Source organism: Parasteatoda tepidariorum, chromosome 6 (assembly GCF_982258835.1).
Source record: "Parasteatoda tepidariorum strain Cologne lab strain chromosome 6, Ptep-v5.0, whole genome shotgun sequence".
Classification (NCBI taxonomy): domain Eukaryota; kingdom Metazoa; phylum Arthropoda; class Arachnida; order Araneae; family Theridiidae; genus Parasteatoda; species Parasteatoda tepidariorum.
The window spans coordinates 66,847,473-66,868,906 of NC_141760.1; the positions used below are offsets into that span (position 1 = coordinate 66,847,473).

The 21,434-nt window shown below is 25.4% G+C and overlaps 2 protein-coding genes across 3 annotated transcripts; one reads left to right on the plus strand and one right to left on the minus strand.

Moving 5' to 3' along the window:
- Nucleotides 1-183: 183 nt before the first annotated feature.
- On the minus strand, nucleotides 184-10,505 carry Rsph3 (Radial spoke head protein 3). Of its 2 annotated transcripts, none has more exons than XM_043050643.3 (9): nucleotides 10,280-10,505; nucleotides 8,628-8,771; nucleotides 7,665-7,713; nucleotides 6,179-6,403; nucleotides 4,974-5,177; nucleotides 4,532-4,700; nucleotides 3,265-3,351; nucleotides 2,013-2,113; nucleotides 184-322 (listed from the first exon to the last, which is right to left on the minus strand). In XM_043050643.3, the coding sequence occupies exons 2-9, from the start codon at nucleotides 8,723-8,725 to the stop codon at nucleotides 257-259; spliced, it is 999 nt and encodes a 332-aa protein (XP_042906577.1). In that variant the 5' UTR covers nucleotides 8,726-8,771; nucleotides 10,280-10,505; the 3' UTR covers nucleotides 184-256. The 2 variants fall into 2 exon arrangements, with proteins under 2 accessions (XP_042906577.1, XP_042906592.1); XM_043050658.3 differs by having other exon boundaries at nucleotides 8,628-8,754; nucleotides 10,280-10,493.
- A 159-nt stretch (nucleotides 10,506-10,664) lies between these two features.
- Nucleotides 10,665-21,350, plus strand: Der-2 (Derlin 2). The gene is made up of 6 exons (XM_016063648.4): nucleotides 10,665-11,030; nucleotides 16,576-16,641; nucleotides 17,844-18,011; nucleotides 18,376-18,571; nucleotides 19,403-19,493; nucleotides 21,164-21,350. Exons 1-6 carry the CDS (start codon nucleotides 10,941-10,943, stop codon nucleotides 21,249-21,251), a joined length of 699 nt encoding a protein of 232 aa, XP_015919134.1. The 5' UTR covers nucleotides 10,665-10,940; the 3' UTR covers nucleotides 21,252-21,350.
- Nucleotides 21,351-21,434: the final 84 nt, after the last annotated feature.

Consider the following 21,434-nt stretch of genomic DNA (forward strand, 5'->3'; position numbering starts at 1 on the left):
ATTCAATATTATATAGTAATTATAATCTTTATTTTGATTTTAAAAAATATCTAATACAGTAAGATTTCATAAATTAAAAAACTTACATAATGATAAAACAAGTGCCCCCCCCCCCTTTAAAAATAATGTTTAAATTTTTTTCCACACATTCATATTTGATAATTAAAGCATATTTTTCAAAAATTAAAAGTCTTATTGAGTATTTATTGTATCAAACTCTATAAAAATATTTACAAATTGAATATCAATATATTAACTATGTTTCTAAATTTGGGACTTCTTGATCTTCATCTAATTTTGTTGATTCTGCAGTAACTTGCTCCTACATACAAATTATAGTGATTATTATTTTAACATGATAAAATAGAACTTTTTTGTTTTCTTGCGAACATTAATAGTACATAACAATTGATTTGATTGACAGAACCTTATCTCCCTTTTATTAAATAAGGTAAGTAGTTAAAAAGTCATTTAATTATTATTTGTGTTAGATTATCAATCTATATTTTAATTTTTTATATAGTTGGTTAAAACAATAGTTTGGAACTTACCTCATTTTAGCAATATTTAGCTTAAGCATTAATTCCTCATTTAGCATATAGGAATTTAAATAAACATTTAAATTCCTATTCTGTCATACTAATTTTTTTTTAAATTCTATTTATCAATTACATTATGTTTGCTCAACAGTTTAACTTTATTTGTAGTAATTGAAAAGAATACCTTTTTTTAAAAAAATGATGTGGAATTAATGCTTAAGCTTAATAATTTCTTATGTGATTTCCTACTTGATTTTTAAAGAAATATTGCTAATATATAATTTTTGATGAAAATATATTCAAATAAACATTAATGTCTGTTAATCAGAATAATTTTTTTTTAAATGAAATAATTGAAATGAAATAATTAAAATTTTAATATTTTGTTGTACTCAGTAGAATTTAAAACATAAATCCTTAAATAAAATTAAATTTAGAAGAAAATATTTTCTTACATGTATGTTAAAAAAATTAAAAAACGAGCTTTGAAGCTTTTAATTTTAAGAACTATAAAAAAAATTTCTCACTTTGATGTAACAAATTTGCTAAAAACTCCTCAACAAAAGCTAAGAAAAAAAAAAGAATACCACCTAACCCTACATTATTTTAACAGAAAATTGCTCAAATATAAAGAAAAAAATGTGAATTTTTTTTCTGTAGTTACAATTTACTAAACGCGAAAAAGGGACTTAGTATGATTATTTTATTTGGACATACACATAGACGTATATTTAAAATTTTAATTGAATGTTTATTTTTGAATTTCAGTTGCAAGACAGAATAAACATGAAAAACATCTTTAAATATAAAATTATAAGTACTTAATTAAACCCTAATACAGTAGGGAACCGATTATCCGGGACCATCGCTATTCCGGATAACTGATTTTTCCGGTTTTCTGAATCGCTACAAAAAGCCGTTTTTTTATTGTTAAACCCAACTAAAAAATAATAATAATAATAATTTGGAAATAATCTTAAAAAGAAGAAAAAACGATGAAGTAATACACTAATGATTATTTCCAAAATGATGGTAAGGTGAACATCTTTCAAAAAAGAAAGAAAAATCTTATGAGGGAAAAAAAATAAATTTAAAAATGGCGGGAAAATTTATCGAATTTCGTTCCGGTATTTTGGTTTTCTGATTTTCAGATAACGGGTTCTGTACTGTACTATATAATGTGAACTAATTGTATACTACAAGTATATTTTAATTGCACAATCATCCTGACGTATGAATTTTAATAGGTGCCAATCTTCATATAAGCCTTGTTGTATCGTAAAAACACTAGATATCTTACCTTAGTATAAAACAGAATTTTGATATCAACAGTGTTAGGCGCAGTATAGCCTTTCCTGGTTCTTGTAGCAAAAACAGTTTAACTAATTGCATTTCTTTTAAAATTTTATACTAAGAAAAACTGTGCAGAATTAGTAAAATTTATGAATTTCTAGAACCTAAGTGCATACTCACTTCACTTGATATGTCCTTTGGTTTATTTGGATAATTGTTAGGTACTGCAGGTTCAATAACAGAAGTTTCTGCAATACTCTGGACACTATCTTCTATGAGGTCTGTTAATAAAAAAAAGCATAAATTTCTGATGTTTGTACACCACTTATACTCCTGAAAATGAGTGAAACATTGGAATAATATGTCATGGTACTCAAACTTTTTTTCATTATGCTCAGATTACTGTTGATACCATAATTAAAGAAAGCTTAGAAAAATAATTATTATTACACATGCCAGAAAAAATTATATCCCTGATAGAAGATACATTATTAGTTTAAGATAGTTTCTAATTATGTTTTAGAGGTTCTAACCTCTAAAACCTTTGTGGTGGATGACTTGGTTCAACCACCACAAAATATTATCAGTAGCTTTAGAAAATAGATATAGACATCATGCAACAATATCAAAATACTAAAATTTACTTGTCAGGTTTTTTTTTTACATCATGTTTTCAACCAAACAAGCAGGATCATGTGTTCTAAGTGGGTTTTCTCAGTTGTTTTAAGTGTACACTTGCAAACTATATCATCAAGTTTTAAAGTAAGTAAAATTAGTAATCATGTATCTAATGAATGTGAATAAAATTGGAAGAAAAAGAAAGTCAATATAAAAATTAATCAATTTTTCTTTGGTGGATGACTTAATTTATTTACTTAAATTTATCAATTTTCATTAATTTAAAAAGTATTATTCTGTTTTTTAATATTGTTTTATTTGATTTCACCACTTCTGAAAAATTAAGGATTCTTTAATTTTATGATGTGAGTTAATCAGATTATCAGTCATCACTAACTTAAGAAATAAAACAGCATTTAGTTTAGTTACATCTGTGATACATTAAAAAGAAATTTTAAAATAACTGCTAAAATTTTTTAACTAGATGGAGGGGAAGTTATTTACTAATAAGACAAAGGTAGTTGGTTATATAAAAAAATAACTTCTAAAGTTCATCCTCATTCATTAGTCAGAAATCTTTCACCAGGAAAAACAAAAGTATGAAAAAAATCTTGAATTTCTATTTTGATTAAATAAATATTTATTTTAATTAAAATGCACATAACGAGCATGATCACATTTAAAAATAATTTTGAACTTAAAAGTAACACAATGGCCCACATTCATATTCTCTATTTAAAGTGGCTAAAATTTAATAATTTTACATATGCACAAAAATATAAATAAAATAAAAAAAATTATTAGAAATACTTACTGTCCAGCAAATGACAGGAAGCTTCTAAAGTGGCAATTTCAGAATCTACTTCATTTAATAACCATGGCCAGAAATTGTCTTCCACCTCTAAATAGCATGAAAATAAATGTAAATTTTTCAAGTTTATTTTATAACATAAAAGGAAAGTTCTTTTATATATTTCAAAAAAAAAAAAAAAAAAACTTGCTATATACTTGCTAATGATTCGATGACTCAATTTATTAAAAATCTATTATCTGAAATTAATAGTTTTCTAGTTCAATAAAAAGTAATCAAAAGTTGCATTGTTTTTTTAATGGAAAATTCAGTATTTCTAAAAGATGAACCTAATGTAACTTTCAAAAAATTAACGAGTTGTACCTGTTTACAAGCTTTTAGGCATTACCTCAGGTATCGAAGTTATTATCAGTTTCTGAACATTTTAATTCGCAGATTGTAAAGAAGATTTTGAACTCTCTTATCAAACTTACTGAAAGTTCTGATACTTTTGATTTTGATCTAGTATTCATGTTTGCTTTCAGAGTTAGAGATATGAATAAGCATGCAAAATAGATTCATTGATTAATAAGATATGGAAAAATTAAAAGCAAAATATATACGTTTCAAATTTATCTAAATATGTAATTAAATTTTTAAAATATATTTGAACTCTTTCATGAATGAATATGTCAGTAAATGTTAGTTTCAAAAATAAACTTTTAAGTGAACTTTTTCATATGTTATTAAAAAGATTAATGTACTGTATTTATTACTCTTATTACTTAAAAAATTAAGCAATATAATCAGACTGCTTAATAAATGTAAAATATATTTTGAAGCATAAATATATTTTAAAAAAGTCAATATACACATTGCTTATGTAAAGACAATATTATTAATATTCACAACTTAGTAATTTTGAGCGCAATTCAATTTAGAAGAAAAGAAAACTTCTCATTTAAACATTATTCATCTAAGTTGCATGAAACTTATTGGTTGTCATGTTTTACAAGGCAGAAATATTGAATGTTTGTCACTCAACTTTGATTGTAATATAACTTTATTTAAATAGATAATAATAGATTAGATTTTAATATAACTTTAGATTCAAAAGCCAACATTATAGCCAATACAAATCCCTGATCAAATGTCAGATACAAAAATTAAAAATATAAAAGAAACACTCTTTTCCCTGGATATGATTATTATAAATTAGTGTGGAAAAAAAAACAATGTAATATTATTTAAATTTGATAATAGTAATTTAATTATTATCTTGAAAAATTACCATTTAATTCAGGATCTTCAGTTTCAAAATAACCTTCAGTTTCAAGTTTCTTATAAACTTGGGGCACTAATTCAGAAAGATAATTTTGTGAAAATATACATGCAACAATTTTTTGAGCTACTTCATCTTCCAGTTTGATAGCTTCTTCTTGTTCTTTTAATCTTCTTTGCTAAATATACATAAAAAAATTTTAAGAAGTCAGTTTTGTCTTAAATAGGTGGTTATTAGCCTGAAATTTTTTAAAAATTCTGAATTGTAAATTATTTTATAGAATTTTATAAATAATAATAGCATTAAATTAAATACCTAATTTTTAACATATTAATTCAAGTTAAAATATTTATTATTGTAAAAAACTTATAACTATGTCAAAAACTATTGAAAACCATACTGTCTATTAATAATTATGCATAATAATTTTAAAATGGTATTAAATAATTACTTTTTCTTCTAATATTCTTCTTTCCTCTTCTTCTGAACGCTTTAGTTCTGCTAGTTCAGCATTTCGTTTTGTTTCAAAATCCATTTGCAAATCAGCTAATACTGCTAATTCTTCTTCTGCCATTATTTCAATTATTGCTTGTTCCAGAGTTTGTCCAACTAATGCTTCTAAAAAAGGTTCAACTTCTTCATCAAAATCGAAGAGCTGTAACACATAGAACAATAAATAAACAAATAAAAATCACAATTATATAAATAAAAAAAAGTGTAGAAAGTATGGAGAAGCTACTTTGCTTTAAAATTAATGTTTCTAAATATACATGTTGCTACACTAGGTTTTTAACCAAACTAACTGTTATCACATGAATTAAGTCATAAAACAAAGCGGTTTTGGAAGACAAAAAAAAAAATTCTTGCAAGCCAATTAAGTCTGAATTAGTTTTTCAAAATCAACACGAGTATCAAATCTGTGATGTTGTAATATAATTTTTTAAATTTAAATTTTTTTATTTTTATGAACATATGAATCATTAAAAATAATAAATTTTGAAAAGTTGTCCAGAGAGAATGGCTGCAGGGCTAAGCCCCATAAGACACCTTAGTCCATCCAGAAATCAAAAATGTACAAGTTGGAATAGTTTTCTCCAACTAAAGTTAAGGAATCAATATATTGGCTATTAATTGATTTAATGTATTGCCAAGGCTCTTTTTCTTAGCCTTATGCATTCGAATGTGTTGGGATAAAAGAAAGCATGAGAAATAATATCGGATTTTAATGAATTTGAAACATTTCCAAGCATATAACAGTTTTCAAAGTCTATGCAAATGTAGAAGGAATCTCTAGAAACAGATTTTATTCTGCACAACATTCAAGGTTGTGGTATTAAAAGATTACTGATTAATGATTTTTATTTACTGAGAAAAGGATAAAATAAGAAAATAATTTTGTTTTTAAATGTTAGGAAATATACTATGCATATTTTAGCATGAAGATGGCATCATAGTTTTGATTTTTAATTTAAACCTTGTTTTAAATAAATATAATAGTTTTTGCATGGAAAAATTGGGAAAGAAAGTCTAAAGGTGATTTCAAGTTATTATTATATACTACTTGTTTATTGATATATTTTAAAACAACATATATTTAGTTGAACATAATATTTAACTGCACTCATTTTTCTTAGAGATCATAAAAATTAAACCTACTTCTCCAGGATATATTTGAGTAGCTACATCAGGTCCAGATTTTGCAGGTATAAACAAAGGGGATGGTGGCCTATCTAATAAAGGATCAGTTTCAGTTTGTGCATCAGCTTCTTCCACGACATCGCAGATTTCTTCAAGATACAAATCTGTTTGAACAGACAAATGTTGACGTCCTTCAACTGGCAAGCATTCTTTGTCATCAGTACCAATTGTTTGAGGTCTTATCTAAAAATAAAATTAACATTATTTATGAAGGAAAAAGGAAGAACAGGCAAAAGATTTATGGTTTTATCTGTTCAATTTGAATGTGAGTTGATTGTGTGAAACAATTTATTAAGTGTAACATTCTGAAAAAATAAATTAACAACAGTATTCATATCTTATATGAACTATATATATATAAACTATACTAAAAAACATGTTTATTGTAATTTGATCAGTGTCTAAGAATGATTTACCTTACATAATTCTACATTTGTCTTAAACTAGTTTTTTTTAAATATATATACAGTACAGAACCCGTTATCCGGAAATCAGAAAACCGGAAAACCAAAAATCGGAACGAAATTCAATAAATTTTCCCGCCATTTTTCTTAAGAAATTTTTTTTTCCTCATAAGATTTCAGGATTTTTCTTTCTTTTTTGAAAGATGTTAACTTACCATCATTTTGGAAATTATCATTAGTGCATTAATTAATTGTTTTTTCTTCTTTTTAAGATTTTTTCCAAATATTTTTTTTTTTTAGTTGAGTTTGACAATAAAAAAACGGCTTTTTGTAGCGATTCAGAAAACCGGAAAAATCAGTTAGCCGGAATAGCGATGGTCCCAATCGTTCCGGATAATCGGTTCCCTACTGTACTTTAATTTTTGAATAGACTCTTAAATCAGGTATCTCAGAAAAATGTCTTTACATGACTATTCATATAAATTTAAAATTTTCATTACTTTTTTTTAAAAAAATTATAATTAATACATTAATTATAGCTAACATTGATATTTTGGGGGGGAAATATCGACATTTTCATAATTCAGAAGTTATAGGTGTTTTATTTTCTGAAATAAAATAAAAAGTGATATTTTGGTTGTTAATGTTGTACTAAAACTATACACAACAATGGGTCGATGGCTACGGTTTGAGACTCATCAGCGATGATGCAAAAACAATACTGATCATGTGCCCACAACAATATTTATAGCATATCAGATTGTCACACTAATCACTCAGTCTCTTGCACCCTGTATCAAAACTAGATATGAAACCATTTTTTTAATGATTTGTGTGGATTCTGAACCACTAAGACAGTATCATGGAAAGTGTAACCTAATCAGACAACTGGCCTTTAGCCGAAGCCATGATAGGCAAAGACTTAAATGGATTGAAAAATCTTACTAAAAAAATCAAAATGAAAATCTGCCACATATTATAAACATGAAACAAAAGCATTAAGAAAATCATAGGGAAGTAAGTAAATAACTGTCACATACCTCATAACCTCTCTTTTTTGGTTTAAAGTACAAAGGATTAACATTCTCCCTAAAAAAAAATTCAAACAATATCAAAATATAATTTAAAACAGTTTTTTATTTATAAGGCTTAACTATTTCACAGGATATTAACATTAAAATGTTATTATTTTGTTTAGAAATTAAATAGGTTGTTTTTAATCTCTTTAAGAAAATCTTAAACATTTAATCAACTACTAGCCTACAAGTGTTCGAATAAAAAAGATTATGTAATTCAATCTATACTTATTCAAGATCTGTTTAAGGTCAATAAAATTATAAATGTATTCAAAATTTAAATTCCATGATTTAAATAAACATTTTAAATTAAAGGAAATTACAAATAAATGAATGGATTAGTTAATTTGTTTAAATTCATTATTATTGAAGTCTGAAAATCTAATAATTGTTTATTACTATAAAATATTTATGTTAACTGAAATTAAGATATGCATACACTTTCTAATAGTTGGATTAAAAATTCAGAGAAATTCAAATTCTTGATTTTTACCCACTATTACTCTTTTTTTTTTTCCTTCAACAACCTGACCCAGAGATTTGACTCAATTGATCAACAGCACTTAAATTTGATTAATACGCTTGAGAATTCAACATACATACTTAGAAAGTTTTGCTTGAGTTAATAAAGTTATGGGCTGCAAATTAAGAATGAAACTTCAATTGATTTAAATGAATAATTTTTTCTTCAAAAATTAAATAAAATCTTAGTGATTTTTTTGCTCGAAGTTAATTTACCTAACAAGAACTAGCAAGCTTTAGCAATCAATTTAAATAAGTGTAATAATTAATCAGTAAATCAACATTTGTAGTTTTACAACTCTTTATTTCTTGTCAAAATTCTAGATAAATCTGAAGAATTAATCTTAAAATAGTAAATCGATACTAAAAAGAAAAGATTATAACAAAATTAATAAAAAGAAATACCTGTGCCTAAAACGAACAGATGGTGAAGGTACAAATAAAGCTTTAGGTAAACTAGATGACACATAGCAGCCTTCTACTTGAACAATATCAAGAGCCATGATCACTTTAATATTTCTTTATCACGCAACTTTTTTTAAAATTTTTCTGAAAAGAAATGTAGTTAAAATAATCTCAAAGATGGTTGTAAGTGTACAGCAAAATATTTTGTCAAATGAAGAATCTGTTTTTCTTCTGAATTACATTTAGAGTTTTCCGAAAATGATAAAGAATAACAAGAAAAAAATTAAAATAAAATATAATCATTTATACAATTGTACCTATATTTTATTAAATTTTATAATGAGTATAGAATTTGAATGTATTTAAAAATGAGCAAGTGGTTAATGAAGAAACCATGGTTGTGATACTGCTAGAAAAAGAAGAAAAAAATATTTTGAGTTTTAAATATCATTTCAAAGGCACAAAACATATTTTTCTGTGAAAAAAAATAAAAGTTATGTCACACAATAACAAAACTTCAAGTGTTATCAATTCTATTACACACTGAAAATATTCTATACCTCTTTAATGAAGAACAATATAGTCACCTACATTAAACCAGAACTTTTGAAACAAAATTTTGATTTCAAACAATAAATTTTGTTATTGCTAAATACCGGTCTTCAGTCACATATTTAAACAGTGTTTGGAAAGATTATTATGTCTCTACCAGCACCAAAATAGTCATTAAATTTTTGTAATATTTAAGAAACTGAAATTCCAATGAAAAACGTTATAAAATAAGGCTCACTAGAAGAGTAAACTAGGCACGCTACCCTTTACTTTTTAAAATTTATTGCTAGCGCTTTGCACCCTGGCAAATTCAGGTGGCACAAACAGGTACCAATATATGATATTAATTCATCAGTGTTTTTCTAAAGATGGATTGCAACCTAAGACATTACTATAAACTAAAGGAAGATGTAAAAGAATATTTTTTTACGGGTACCTGCACCCAAATAGTCTTCAGGTTAAAAAAAATTTCACAAAATGGGATTAACTTAAAAGAACTGCAAATAACTCTAAACAAGCCATTTTATAATTTTTTAAAAAAATTTATAGCAAGTAGAAGAATCTAACAGTTGTACTTGGCGATTACAGTGAGAATAAATAGGTACAGTTAAGCAAATACCTCCCAAAGCATTGCTGCAAAATTTAGCAATATTTAAAAAACAAAATTTCCAACATGCAATTATATATTTGAAGAGAAGAAAAAAACAATGCTGCAATGAATAGTGTAATATTTAATGAATAGATTTTAAAATTAAATACAAAATAAATCTACTTTTTTTTGTAATAACTATTAAAACAGCTTAGTCTTTTGTAACTAATATCTCATAAACTAGATTTATTTTTTGAACTTACAAAACTTTATAAATGAGAAGGAATTTTTCACTAAATGAAATAGGACCATTTTTACATTCATTTTATAAGTAAAGTTAACAAGTAAAGTTTACAAAAAATATTTCATTGAGAATCGAAAATAAAAATTAAGCTTGCCGAGTTAACAAATGAATCATTATAAAAATTTAACTTCAAAATAAGATTTTTGAGAAATTTCTCATAAAATTTTTGCAGTGAACAAATAAATTTTTTTTTAATGCTTCACTTACCTTAATCAATAAATAAAATATTATTCAACCTACAATATGCTTTAAATACAAGAAAAAAATGGTTAATCACGACTTTAAAAAATTTTGAATCACTAATAATAATGTATATGAATATTATAATAAGTAAAGTTAACAGTGTTAGTTAGTTTCTATTTTAAAAATTATTAATTTTGAATCCGAAACAAAACACACGGAAACCATTTGTCGAATTTCCGCGGTTGACGTTAAGACTTCTAATAATTAAAATGCAAAACTAATGAAATCAAATTTTACTACAATTATTGTACGAATTTATTTAATCTATTTTTAAAATGCTTATTTGAACTCTTTAAAATTCTTTTTTTCAATAAAAATAGAGAAATGCAAATCTGGAGCAACAAAAATTACTTACACTTCAACTTAACAAATACCCTTAAGCTGACGCCGCTATAAACAAATCGAATTGATATGTAAACAACTTGCTAATATTTGGTTATTTTTAAAATAATTTTATTTTATTAATTGGCAAAAAAAAAAAGTTAAAAGCAAATAAATTCTTTCTACTCGGTATTTTATAGTTTGTCACTTCTTATTTATTAGATAAAGATTGGGGTAATGTAATTTAGACTCTTAACGAGTATCGTATCATTCCGAAACTAGAACTTAATCAAAATTTAAAACAATGGCTCATGAACTCCAGCAAGAGTATATGGATATGCCCATTATTACCAAAGCCTATACCACAGCATGTGTTCTTACTACTACTGCCGTTGTAAGTAGAATTTACTAATCCGCCCATAGCATTATGTATTCTTGCATAATAAATATTCTTCATTTCTTAATTTGGCTATTTCTACGCAATAAAAACTATAGAAGTACTAATGTTACTTACTTTTATATCAGTATTTATTTTGGAATGTAGTTATACAATTTTTCGTTACTATGTATGGAGAGATTAAAAAAACTTAAGTTCAACAATTGGTTAAAGAAAATATTTTGTTAGTGTTTATATGATTACCAAGTCTGACTTACATCTGTGTTACGTACTTTTACATTCTTTGCAATTTGATTCTAATTTGTATTATAAATCTGCTTTTCGAAATGAATAGTGTTAACCTTGGCCAAAGAATACCTAAAGAGGCCTTTTCATTTCAATTCTAACCTTCAGTAAGGATAGATTCGAAAAGGGACGAAATATATTGCACCTCCAAAACCCGTTCTACTGTCTCCCCTACATTTTTTGTGGGGGTGCGTGTGTGTAACCAGAAACTAATCGACTAACCACTGTCGCAGAAGGGGGATTGCAACCTGCGGGGGTCAACTAGCTTTCAAAAGATATCAGAAGAAACTCACTCTTCATCTTATATTATGCTTTTTCTCTTTCTAAGAAAAACTTAAAAAATTTTTTTTTTAACTCTAAAACGACTTTATTTATTTTCAAAATAGTTTTATCATTTTATTTAACATGCACTTTTTCTAATTATATCTTGAATTGTTTATTATTTTGATTTGATTATTTAGAGAACTAATAATAACCAGAGTATTTAAATTTATAAAATTTTACTATGTAGTCATATGAAAGTAATTCATATAAAGTAACTACATTAAAAATAAATTTATATTTTCTCTATAGATCAAATAAAGTTTGTTAATTTTTTTAAAATTGATTTGCTAATTTTTAAAACTTTTTATGTTAAAGTAAAACCTTGAGTTCCAGATTTTATTTTTTTATTACATATTTAATTTTCTTCTTTCAATTACAATTCAAATACAAATATTTTTCACAATCTTTTTTTAATTTTAATTATTTTTTTTAAAGATTGTTACACCGTTTTGAAACTAATTAAATTCTACCACTTTAAAAAACTATGTTAACATTTAATCCATTGTTTAAGCAAATATGGTTGCTTACTATGTAAATTTGATTTAGACTTAAATATTTGAATTTCGCAATTTGAAAAAACTAAATTAACCTTCACTAAAAACTCACTTCATTATAATTATTACTTTTGCTAACTACAATTATTATTGTATAAATAACTCCGAACTGGAATTATGATTCGATCTTAAAAAATAAACAACGGGGTTATTTGTCACAAACAAATTGAAACATCAAAATTGAAAATTATTCGATTTAATTATCAAAAAATTTTAAATCATATTAAGACAGATCTAGTTTCCGATTATATCACTTAACTTATTCAAATAATTTAGCTCGGATACATTTAAAACTTCACCCACAAACTCATATTCATCATTTTTACTTACATTATTTCTTCTCAGTTATAGTTACTTTAAAAACTTATCGCCAGAGATATTATTTAACAATAATACAAAAGAAATTCCTCATTGATCTAAAGCAGTTATTTTATATAAATTTATTAAACTGCATATTTTGAGAGCGCAGTTTTATATGAAGTTTATTTTAAAGGAATAAAGGAAAATATAACTTATTAAAAAGTGAATATATTTTATTTATCAGCTTTTGCTTGTTAAAAGGTATTTATATTTTATCAAATAATTTTTATCAAGTAATATCTTGTGATTACTTTATATAATAAAGGAACTTCATTTTTAATTAAATTATTATAACCCTAATAACAAAGAATAATGGTAAAAGGGGGTAATGAACGCATTTTATTTGTAAATGTCGTAAATAAAAGGACAAATAAATAACTTACAAGTATAACTTATTTCTAAGAAATTCCTTAAAAACTATCTTTGATAAGCTTTATAATTTTCTAAACGTAGAAGTAATATTATAAGAAAATTGATGTAACTCTTTCACTCATTTCAGTTATGAGGATTCATAAAAAAATACCATTATTTCTGTCGTAAAAATAAATTATAAAATTTTCGACTAATAAGCTGAAGTGACAGTTTAAATTTATTTTTCTAATAGATCATTTCGATGGATCATTAAAAACAACAAAATAAAACAATTCTATGTTATTTTACATTTTAGTACATAGATTTGTGAGACTGCTCACTGTAATTAATATAAAGATTTATCAAAATAATCGAAATTAATTTATAAAAAGTACGATAACGAAATTTTTGAAAGAAAAGGCATTTATTGGTTTTGATTAAAACTTACAACATAACAACAGATTGAGACAAGTTTACTTTACAAAATTTTATCAAATACAAAAATACAGAAAATTATGGTTATCTAGGAGATATATTCATATAGATGGCATACTGGCTAACCCTGGGAGGTTTTCGTGTTTTTCCTCTTTATGTAATGCTAATGGTGGTTAGTTTTCTTATATTTTAATTAACTATAATTACACTAATTAAAGTTTGCAGTATAGAAATTTCTACTAAAACTCTTCTCCATGAATGGCAAAAGAGGGTCAGGGAAGAGAAATTAAAATAACACATTGATTACATACTTTGTTCTAGCAAAAAGTTATGAATAAAAATTACATTATACACTTTTAATATGAATTCGAAAAATTTCTCGTTATTAAATACATAAGATATTGCATAATTACTACTCTTAATATATATTTTTAGAATATTGCGAAAAAAAGTTTTAAGAAGTGTATTAATTAGGAACTACAGATCAGGGAATCAACTAAGGAATCAGGTCTGAAAACATCAAAACCAGTTTGACTGTCTGAAGTAACAAAGAGTAGCTTAACTCTAAGTATTACAGCTTATTTTTATTTTTTAATTTATCGTGATGAAATTTCGTGGTGTTTATAATAATCACATTTCTCATACTTTCTATTTCATCTGGCAATCAAACTGGTTTCAATATTTTCAGTGTTGCGTTCCTAAGCATCGATTCATTATATTTTGATATCGTTTGTATTTTTCTCTCGTGAATATTAATTATGACCACTAATGTTCTTTTACTTCCTTTTTTTTAAAAAGAATTTTACAATACATGCGTGTATTTTCATATTTTTCTTCATTTGCTGATTAAAATGAAAATTTCATAATACTTTAGTGTTCTTGTGTATTTACATTAAAGCACTAAAAACAGGGTTAAGTGCTTGTTCATGTTTGGATGATGCGTGGTCTTGTGTACTAGCTATTTTTTTTCCTTACCGTGAAAAAACATACTATCCCAGCTATTGGAGTAATTAAAACTATTTACGGAATGAAAAAATTGGAACCTTTTAAATTTTTTTAATGTAAATGTTTTTTTAAACCTACAAATAAATGAGTGTACGATATATTTTTTTTAAAAAAAAGGAAAACTGCAGTTTTGTGATGCTTTATAGTATATTGGAAGATCTTTACGTCATTTATTCGATTTTAATTAATCTCACTTTATTCAGCAGCTAATTTTTTTAATTCTGAAACATCTCTAAAAAACAAGAAACAAAGTTTAAAAAAAGGGGAATCATGTATTTAAAAAATAAATTCCATTCTCAAAATAAATAAAAACAAGAAAATTATTACTACTAAATAAATAAAATGTATATAGAATGAACGAATTATCAGCAAATATAATTTTCATAATAAATTACAAGCTTATAACTAAAAAGAAAGCTATCGGTTTTTAAAGCGTTCCCCATATCAGTTCTTCAGGAGGACAGAGAGAGAAAAAGATTTTCAAAAGGGAGCAAGACCTCCCACCGAGAAGATTAGTGAACTTGGGGGTGGAAGTTGCCTTCCTCCCTTACTCAAAGGTAGAAAGTGACTTGTGTTTCAAAGGCAATATTACAAAAAGTAATAAAGATTAAAAAAATTAACCTACATTTTCGTGGATAGGAAAGATTGAAAAAATTATTAGTATTTTTTTTTAATTGATCACTCCGATTCTTGAACAAGAAAAATCGATTCAAAGTATGACAAGCCCGCCATAGACTTTACATGTTAAAAGCAGAATTGAGGAGTCTGCTTGGTGCAACACTTTTCTCCCGGCAACCACGATTGTGGACCCGACTTTCTGATCATTTGAGCGCGCCCCTTGTTTTTTGTTCGCCAAGGTGTTAACAATTAACTTGGGGAAAACTAAAATGTTGTACCGTATTTGATATTTCCATATCGGCGAATCAAATATAGAAATATCCACTAATTTTTAAGTTTTTGGTACTTTTCAATTAGCCTGACCCGACGAATTCTGTTTTTTTTTTTTTTTTTTTTTTTTCAAATTTAATTTTTATAAACGTCCATTTGGTTTAGTGTTTAAAATAATTAATAAAATAAAAAATATACTGAAAATAACATGAAAAGAATTCACAAGAAACATTAAAAGGTGGCGGAGATCTACAGTTTGGAGAGTTTTTACTTGTGCCAGGCTAACCGAAAAGTACCAAATTTAGGGACATTTCTGTATAAGTACAATTAATATTCACACCAATTACCATCTCTAACACATCCAAAGGATTTTAATACTTTCAAAAAAGTTCCTCAAACTTCCTTCATTGTCAAAGGCCAATTGTAACTCAAAACTTAGGAATTATTTGGGCGCAGTTGCTGATCTGGAAATCTTTGCAAACTTTTAAGCTAACTAACAATTAAGTTGCTTTTTTGGAAGATTTTCGCATCATGATATGCGCAGAATAATCGCAAATTCTTGGTAACTTCCGAGCAGTGGCCCGCGAGAAACTACGAAAAACATTACAAAAGGGAACTAACTTGAAGAGTATAATTTTTAGCCACCCACTGGCAAACTTCTAAATATTTTTTTTTTTAAATTGCATGTTTAAAATCGATTTGTGGTTGCAATTGGCACAACAGATCATGGTACCAATACATTCCTTGTGATTTTAATTTAATTCTTTATAGATTTAACCTTTTTTGATGTTATTATATAAGGTTATTATGTAAAGTTACTTGATGAGCACTTTCCCTTTGTGGTAGAAGAAACCTTCCAGCACAGCAACAGGAGCTGCTGATTATCTCATTATATGCAGATGGTTTTAATATCAGATTTTATTTTTCTTCAAAACAAAAAAAAATTTATGGAGTAAACATTGGTTGTTGAAAAAACAGTAAATTAAAAGTAAAAAACAAACAAACAAAAAGTGTGGTTACAAGTTTTTATTTTAAAACATGTTTTTTAAGAAACTTGCTTATGCTCTTCCCAAAATTTTACTATGAAAAATTCATTTTCATAGTAGTAGATTTTTTTTAACTCATTGTGAAACCTTATTTTTTCATTAATTTACGTAGCTTAAATTTTCTTTTTTATAAAAATCAATTCAATGTTTAGCCAAAATACAATATAAATTTTACTTTCTAAGTTTGTATCATCTGCCTATTTCATACTATCACTCCTATTGCTTTTCATACATTATATATAAAACATTTCTTTTGTTCAATAACTTTTCATAGATATGTTTCTCTTTATCTAGCAACTGGATCTTGTCTCTCCATTCCAGCTGTACTTTAATCCAGATCTTATTATTAAGAATTATCAGGTCTGTATAGATGCAAGTAATTCATTTTCATATAAACTATTGTGTTTATTAACCATCATTATACTTATAAGTTATCATGAAAAAATATTCATTTCTTTAAAATGCTGCTTAATTAATGTCATTATCAATAATTTTTAATCTTGTTTAATTTCATGAAACTAAAACAGAAAGAAAATGTTGAAACGGTTGCATTGTTTTTACATGTGTTGTCATATATGTTATTCTCGATATTTTCCTAGCACCATATCTGTAAATATCGAGCAAAATTTCCAATTTTTAAATAGTTCCAATTGAATTAAAATTTAAATTTTTTATTGTAAACTAGGACATTTTTAAATGGGTCAGTTGTAGTATTGCATTTTAAATATTGCACTTTTTCAGAAATCGGAAGTTTTAAACTCTTAAAAAAAATCTAATACAGTCGAGCTATCTTATAACAAGAACCTGGGTTTAACGAGTAAATTGGAAATACTTGGTTGGTACTGTGTTAAATCTGTTGAAGCATGACTCACCTTTAACAAGCAAACCATGGTTTTAGTTCGCAAATATTGTGAGTCACAAAATTTCTTCCTTCCACCAGCTCAGATACTTTCTTCTTAAAAAAATTTGTTTAACATCCCTAAGACAACTGAATTAGTGATGAGTCACATATCAACTAACAGACAATAAGATAGTCAAAAAATAAGTACTATGTTTTAAAATTTAATAAGTATTTATGAATTTTTATTATTTTTTCAGAACTCATTTATTATGAGCACTCGATTATCATAAACGATCCCTCCCGCTCGTTATAAACGAGTTCAAATGTATTAGACATTTCTTAAAATTTTATAAAAATAACAAGGTGCATTTCTAAAAGGAAGAAAAAATTTGATAAGTGAATCATGAAATAAATATTAATATTAAGATCAGAATATTAAGAAGTATTCATAATTCAATATTTATTAAAAGTAATAAAAAAATTTTCATGGGGTACATTTTCCAAGAAAAAACTAGCTAGCAGATAATTTTTTAATAATTCACCAAGTGACTAAAGATAAAAGTTAATTTTGCTTTATACCTGTAAAGTAGTGTTTTCTATAATCTTTGGAATGATCACTTTATATTGTTCCTGAAATGTATGAAAATTTCAATTAAAATTGCAATTTTTTTTAAAAATTTATTATTAAATATTAAAATTATAAATTTGTTTTACATTATAGGTTTGGAGGTTGGTTACAACTTTTCTATTTTTTGGTGGATTTGGTTTTAATTTCCTTTTCAATATTATTTTCACTTATCGCTATTGTCGAATGTTAGAAGAAGGCTCTTTTCGTAACCGACCTGCAGATTTCTTTTTTATGTTTTTATTTGGAGGTGCATTAATGATTGTATCCTTTTTCTTGATTTAAGTTTTATATTACATACTGAATCTATATATATTTTTCGTGCATATTGTATATTAGACTGGTATTATTTTAAAACTGTAATCAAGGTAAATTGTAACATTTTCTGCAACTCAAAAATTTATGCATTGTTTGGGTAATTTGATAAAATTATGCGTGAATGTTGCATACATTTATTAATCGAAATTTACTTTATGTCAGCAAAAAAAGAAATAAAGAGAGAGAGAACTAAAACTAAATTTTTGATCTAATGGTTCTATTTAAATTTGACTAATAAAAACTAATATGAAACCACAAAAATGTGGCTCATAGTGAAATCAAAAGTTTTTTTGTCCTTAATTATTTTTAGGTTATTGCTGTGTTTGTCAACTTGTTATTTTTAGGACAAGCTTTCACTATAATGTTAGTTTATGTTTGGAGTCGACGAAATCCGTATATACGGATGAATTTTTTTGGACTTCTGAATTTTCAAGCCCCCTATTTACCTTGGGTTTTACTTGGTTTCTCTCTTCTTCTTGGAAATTCCATCATGGTTGATTTAATGGGTAAGCATATTTATAATGTTGAGTAATTATATAATTTATTTTCTTATTTGATACTTATTTCTTCATTCAGTAAGACTTTTGATAGAACATCATAATATTTGTGTCTCTTAATTTTTAAATTATGTGTTTTTTGCTTAATTATATAACATTTATTTATATCTTTCCTTATAAAAGTAAAGCTACTCCAAAAAATCTCTAAAATAACACTTATTGAATGCTTGTATTTCTTTATTTCAAAATTCAATTTTACATACTTACATAATGACCTAATTTTTAAAAAAATGAAGTACTTATTTATCAACATTATGAAATTTATTAGGATAATATTAAGATTTATAAAATAATGTCTCATTGAAAAAAATCACTTAAATTTTTTTTGAACATATTATAAAATCAAAAATTTATTCAATTTAGTATTGTAGCTGTAGATAAAAACATAGGTTTAGTATACTTAGGTCTATTGAAAATACAGTCCAGTTAAAGTACAGAGTTCCTAACTTTTCATACTCTTTCAGCAATATTAAAAAAGTAGAAAATCTCCTTAAACTACATGAATTTGATAATTTGCTGTCAAGAAGAAAAAAAAGGAAGATATATGCCTTACCCTTGGTAGAATAATCTCTAATAAAAGTTTAGAAGCTCTTTAAATTATAAGTAAAATATCTGACTATTTCTTATGGTAAATCGAACATTCAGTAGATCATAATTTTTAGTCGGTTCTATCATATTAAATTATTGTTAATTGTATGTATAATACCATTAACTGAATAATTCTCGTTAGAAATTCTTTTCACAACAATATTGAAATTATAAAAGTGTTTGTTTAAATAGGTATTGCTGTAGGACATGTGTATTACTTTCTGGAAGATGTATTTCCAAATCAGCCTGGAGGAATGAGACTTCTTAAAACACCATGGATTATGTAAGCTATACCAACTACTTTTGATAATTAATTTGCTATGCTTTGATAGATTTATCATTCAACACAGTATTTTCGATTCTTTTGTTAAATCAAGTGCTCAATATAAGCGAATTTGATTATAGACTAATTTCATATTTTGTAGCCATTTAGATGACCTGATCCATTTTAAGCTATTTATGTTTCTAGACTTACATTAACATGATATATGTTAATCAATTAAAATATCATTGTACTAATTTCTTTCAATTTATGTTTTTAATTATATTTGTTTCAAAATTCCTTATTTTTGATACAAAAAATATATATATTAAAGCAAAAGTATTTTTTCAAGAAATTAGAAAAAATTTTAGTTTTTAAATTTATTTATTTTGGATAGAAAATAATGTCTAAAAAATCTTTTAAGTGTTAATAAGTGTTCAGCTAAGTTATTCTTAATTGTGGTAATTTCTTATATAGATTAGAACTTTCAATTAGTGAAAGAATATTTTGATGTGTGTCTAATTATGATGTGACTAATGCAAAAAAAGAAATGAAAAATTAGTTTTAAAAAAAATTGTGTTTTATTTTCATGACTAAATTACCTAAAAAAATTTTTTTAAAAAAAGCAATATTGAGTTCTACAAAGTTTCTAAATAGATTCTTTCCAGTTATTTACATTAATTTGTTTTCTTTTCTACAAAGCTTACGACTCAAAATTCATACTGATGTTGTATGTGCATTATATTGGGTTGTGATTAATAAAAAAATAGTTTGCTGTTCAATTTATGAAACATTATATTCAATCCTCCCTAAAAGAAACAAAAAATTGTGTGTAGGAAAGTGAATACAAATATTTAAATAACCAACTAAGTTATAAAATTTCACTCATAATATACAAAATCTGGGGAGGAAAATACAGTTTTGGTCTTATCAATTATTTAGTAGAATAATTAAGTTGCTAAAATTTACCTTAGATTTATAAACATTCGTCTAATGCTGATTGAAAGTAGATATAAATATATTGCCTTGTTTGTGAAACCAATGTCTCCAAATCTAGAGTTAACTAAATTTTTGTTTATTCGTCAAGATATCGAGGGACTTGTCTCAAATATTATAATGAAATGAATTAGCAACAAGGCACTAAAAATGTTTTGTATTTTATTGAATTATATAAAAGCTTCTTACAATGAAATATTATGTTCAGTCCTTTATGAAAATTATCAAGCTGTTACAACTATTAATTTTTTATTATTTGGAGCCAGTTGTTTAATAAGCAGTAGTATAAAGAGTAATCTTTCTCATTAGGAATAAAAATTGGCTCCTGTTAACTAGAATAAAGGAAAAATTTGGAACTAATGAATTTAATAATTAAAACTGCATGAATGGGAGATCCAAGCTATCTATGGAACTTTTTGTATCTGTTATAATAAAAAGATCATAGTATTTTTAATCAAAAATAATTTAATGTTATTTTTGAAAAGAAATAAAAATGAAGTGATGAAAAAATTCATTTCAAATTAATATTATTTAGCTACATAAAAAGTTGAGTGATGAACCTTTTGCTAATTTGAGTTTTTTTAATCATATATTTTAAAAACAGTTCTTAATAAGTATTAATAGGAAAAAAAACTTTTTATCTATAATTTCATACAAAATGCAGTGGATTTATTGCTATAACTTTTTTTTTTTAGAAAATATATCTTTGAAAGTCAGAATGCTAATACAGTGCAATCACCGCCCCCTCCAGAGGAGAGACCTGGTGGATTTCAATGGGGATGATCTAACTTAATTTTTTCACTCTTTTGTAACATATGTAATCTAATTTTAGCTTTCACTAATGTACATTTTGTATAATTAAAATATTTTCACATAGTTTTATTTCTTGTTAGTCAATTAACATTTATGAGCCTTAAGAGAGTTTAGGTTAACTGCCACTTTAACATTGAAAAAAAAAAAAACTAT

Bases quoted from the DNA above. Each gene is read 5' to 3' on its own strand.
- Rsph3 (XM_043050643.3), bottom strand. From the start codon at position 8,725: ATGGCTCTTGATATTGTTCAAGTAGAAGGCTGCTATGTGTCATCTAGT. The intron at 6,404-7,664 runs GTATGTGACAGT...TTTTATTTTTAG, and splicing joins CAAAAAAGAGAGGTTATGAG to ATAAGACCTCAAACAATTGG. The intron at 5,178-6,178 runs GTAGGTTTAATT...TATGTGTTACAG, and splicing joins CTCAAATATATCCTGGAGAA to CTCTTCGATTTTGATGAAGA.
- Der-2 (XM_016063648.4), top strand. From the start codon at position 10,941: ATGGCTCATGAACTCCAGCAAGAGTATATGGATATGCCCATTATTACC. The intron at 11,031-16,575 runs GTAAGTAGAATT...CTCTTTATCTAG, and splicing joins TTCTTACTACTACTGCCGTT to CAACTGGATCTTGTCTCTCC. The intron at 18,012-18,375 runs GTATCCTTTTTC...AATTATTTTTAG, and splicing joins TTGGAGGTGCATTAATGATT to GTTATTGCTGTGTTTGTCAA.